General features: G+C 33.6%; 2 protein-coding genes across 2 annotated transcripts; both read right to left on the bottom strand.

Moving 5' to 3' along the window:
* Window positions 1–524: 524 nt before the first annotated feature.
* LOC112689762 (piggyBac transposable element-derived protein 4-like) lies at window positions 525–1,085 on the bottom strand. The gene has a single exon (XM_025563604.1). The coding sequence runs from the start codon at window positions 1,083–1,085 to the stop codon at window positions 525–527; it is 561 nt and encodes a 186-aa protein (XP_025419389.1).
* Window positions 1,086–1,292: 207 nt separating this feature from the next.
* On the bottom strand, window positions 1,293–2,540 carry LOC112689628. Its single transcript, XM_025563427.1, has 2 exons — window positions 2,349–2,540; window positions 1,293–2,286 (listed from the first exon to the last, which is right to left on the bottom strand). The coding sequence occupies exons 1-2, from the start codon at window positions 2,416–2,418 to the stop codon at window positions 1,307–1,309; spliced, it is 1,050 nt and encodes a 349-aa protein (XP_025419212.1). The 5' UTR covers window positions 2,419–2,540; the 3' UTR covers window positions 1,293–1,306.
* Between the last annotated feature and the right edge of the window lie 251 nt (window positions 2,541–2,791).

The raw sequence follows: 2,791 nt of genomic DNA on the forward strand, positions 1-2,791 counted from the left end.
TAATTATTGGATTTAAAACGTCATAAAACTTTTCTATATGAGCCATATTTAAGTCAAATTAACAATGAAAATAAATATAATTAAAAATTACATTAACCCTCGGGCACCCGCGTCTTTCTCCCTTACATCGGCACCCGCGGACGGCACTCTGTGCCAACACAATGGAATTTGATCTAAGAAATTTTGTTAATCACTCGTTAACTAATGATTAATCAAAAAGTACTGTGGAAATATTCAAAACAAATACGTAGTGTAAATAATTAGTATTATATGTGTAATAACTGATTTCAGCGTCTCATATCCAATTTGAAATGACTTAGACTGAATTTTGTTATGTCTATAAAGTATGTAGTTTTTTAATCTTTTTAATATAATACTATCATAATTTTGGGAAATGTGAATATAAAGTATAAATATTCATAAATAAACGTATTTATTGATAAAACTAAAATATTATACTTATAAACATATTAAATTTATAAACTTATAATAAATACATTTTTATAAAAACTTTTTCTTAAATTTTAATCTTCCATACTTGCTTCTGAACTTTCTGAATTTTGACATGAGTGGCACTTAATTATATAAGTGCAATGTTTCTTACAAACAAAACGAGTACAAAGAGAACATCTAACCGTAGTTTTGTTGTTTTTTCTTGTTCCACATGCATGACAAGCTCCAGATCTCGGCAGATTCTTTCCTTGAGTAATAGAGGAAACATCTTCATTTCGGTATTTAGCGAGAAAATGCTGTATATCTTTAGGAACACTCTTTACTTTGGCTCTTTCTTCCAGATGTTCTTCTAAGAGGTTTATAGCGAGCCTTTGAAGAAAGGGTAACCTTCGAAAATTTTGATAATCGTACGATGACATATTATTGGCGACGTATATAATATGAGAATTGACCCCAGCTATATCCAAGAAACGGAAAAACAAGGCAAGCGGCCATCTTCTAGTATTCCGAGCTGTTGAAGCTACCGAGCACTTTTGGTCAACCGTATCTACTCCACTTTTTGTTTTATTGTAATCATGGATGATCTCAGGCTTTCCGGTTTCTTCGTTTATGTCACCATGACCATCATGCATTGTAGATAATAGAATGACAGCTTTGTTCTTCTTAGGAACGTAGGACACCAAAGTACACTCATCTTGATATCCAAATAGAGATGATTTTACTATACACTTTGGATTCGGAAGAAATTCTGGTGGAATATCGGTTTTATTTTTTTTCAAAGTGGTGAGGAGGGTTATACCATTTTCGAGTAATTCTTGTGCCAGAGAATAATTACTATAGTAATTGTCGGTTGTCAAATTTCGTTTTGAGTTCTTAAGAGGTTCAATAAGTCGCATAACAATATCGTGTGGTTTGTTGGATACGAAGAACTGTCCGGGTTTTTGTTTGCCACAATATATCTCAAAATTATGAACATAAAATGTTTTCGCATCGCACAATGCGTAAAATTTAAGTCCATATTTTCAGGCTTGGTTGGCATGTATTGTATAAACCCACACCTTCCTCTAAAAGCGTACAACATTTCATCTATAGTAACGAATTCAGAAGAAGAATAATTTTTCATGCAATTTTCATTGAAAGTTGTGTACATTTCTCTTACTGCTGCAAGTTTATCAGATTTTTGTCTTTCATTCCGAGTATCCAAATCATCAAACTGAAGAGCTTGCAATAAGAAGAAGAATCTATTATAACTCATCGCTGCGTGAAATAATACCATACCAGTACCGTCTGTTTTCCAAAAAGTTTTCGTGTTCGCTCGATTTGTCTTGCATGTGGCCATATAGAAAAATATTCCTATTAGGGCCAACATTTCGCCTCTTGTAGTCGTTTTGAATTCCCTACTCCTGAATTCATTGCCCAGTTCAATACATCTGTTATGGATTTTGTTAGCTCGCTTATCAATGAATTTATTAGTGCACAAAACAATTTTGTCAATTATTTCAAGTGGAAAAAATTTTAGAAAAATATCTTTTTCACTTTTGGCTTCTCTTGAAAAACCTGTCGGTCCTGGTAAAATTTTTACTATATTTTTAGACTTAATTTTTTGTTTAGGCAAAGCTAAAGCATTGCTGAACCAAAAAGTCTCTCCATTTTTTCCTATAAAAACGTCAAAGTCGGCATTATCATTAAGACTTACAGATGGAGGTGGATTGCTATCTCGTTCGTCTATTGATAACTCGCTGTCACTTGATTGATCGTTAGGTAATATTACCTCATCTTCCCCCTCACTATCATCACTAAAGTCAGCAATTGGATCAGCATCATTAACTTCAACTGAAAAAAAAATTTGAAATAAATTAAATAAATATAATTTATTGTAGCAAATTCAATCCTACCTTTGTCTTCTAGCTCTTGTAAAACTGCTGCGATCTTATCATCTCCGTAAATTTGACGAAACCGAGACATACTATTAATTTATCTGAGCACAAGATTGAAAACAAGTTTACCCGCGGACGGCACTGCGTACCGATTTGAAGGAACACGAACACCCGCAGACGGTACAGAATACCGACGGACTAACATTTACACTTGACAAGCTCACTGTCAACTGAGTAAACAAACAATAAATTCAGCGTATCGGTGATAAAGTAGCCTGATATCTGTAGATATGATACCTTTTTGTTATCTGATGATGTAACGATATACTTTGAAGCCGTATACATTTTAGATAATGTGCGGCATGGAATGCCGTTGTGCGGGTACCCGAGGGTTAATTAAACACAATTCAATATAAATATTACGCGCACAAGGCACAACACATATTACACTGTTCTACAAA

This window comes from Sipha flava, unplaced genomic scaffold (assembly GCF_003268045.1).
Source record: "Sipha flava isolate LNK unplaced genomic scaffold, YSA_version1 112_pilon_pilon, whole genome shotgun sequence".
Taxonomy (NCBI): Eukaryota; Metazoa; Arthropoda; class Insecta; order Hemiptera; family Aphididae; genus Sipha; species Sipha flava.

What these genes read in the sequence shown, in the direction of transcription:
- LOC112689762 (XM_025563604.1), bottom strand. Translation starts at nt 1,085, where the DNA reads ATGCATGATGGTCATGGTGACATAAACGAAGAAACCGGAAAGCCTGAG.
- LOC112689628 (XM_025563427.1), bottom strand. Translation starts at nt 2,418, where the DNA reads ATGTCTCGGTTTCGTCAAATTTACGGAGATGATAAGATCGCAGCAGTT. An exon ending in ACAAGAGCTAGAAGACAAAG is followed by an intron (nt 2,287 to 2,348) that starts GTAGGATTGAAT and finishes TTTTTTTTTCAG; the next exon opens with TTGAAGTTAATGATGCTGAT.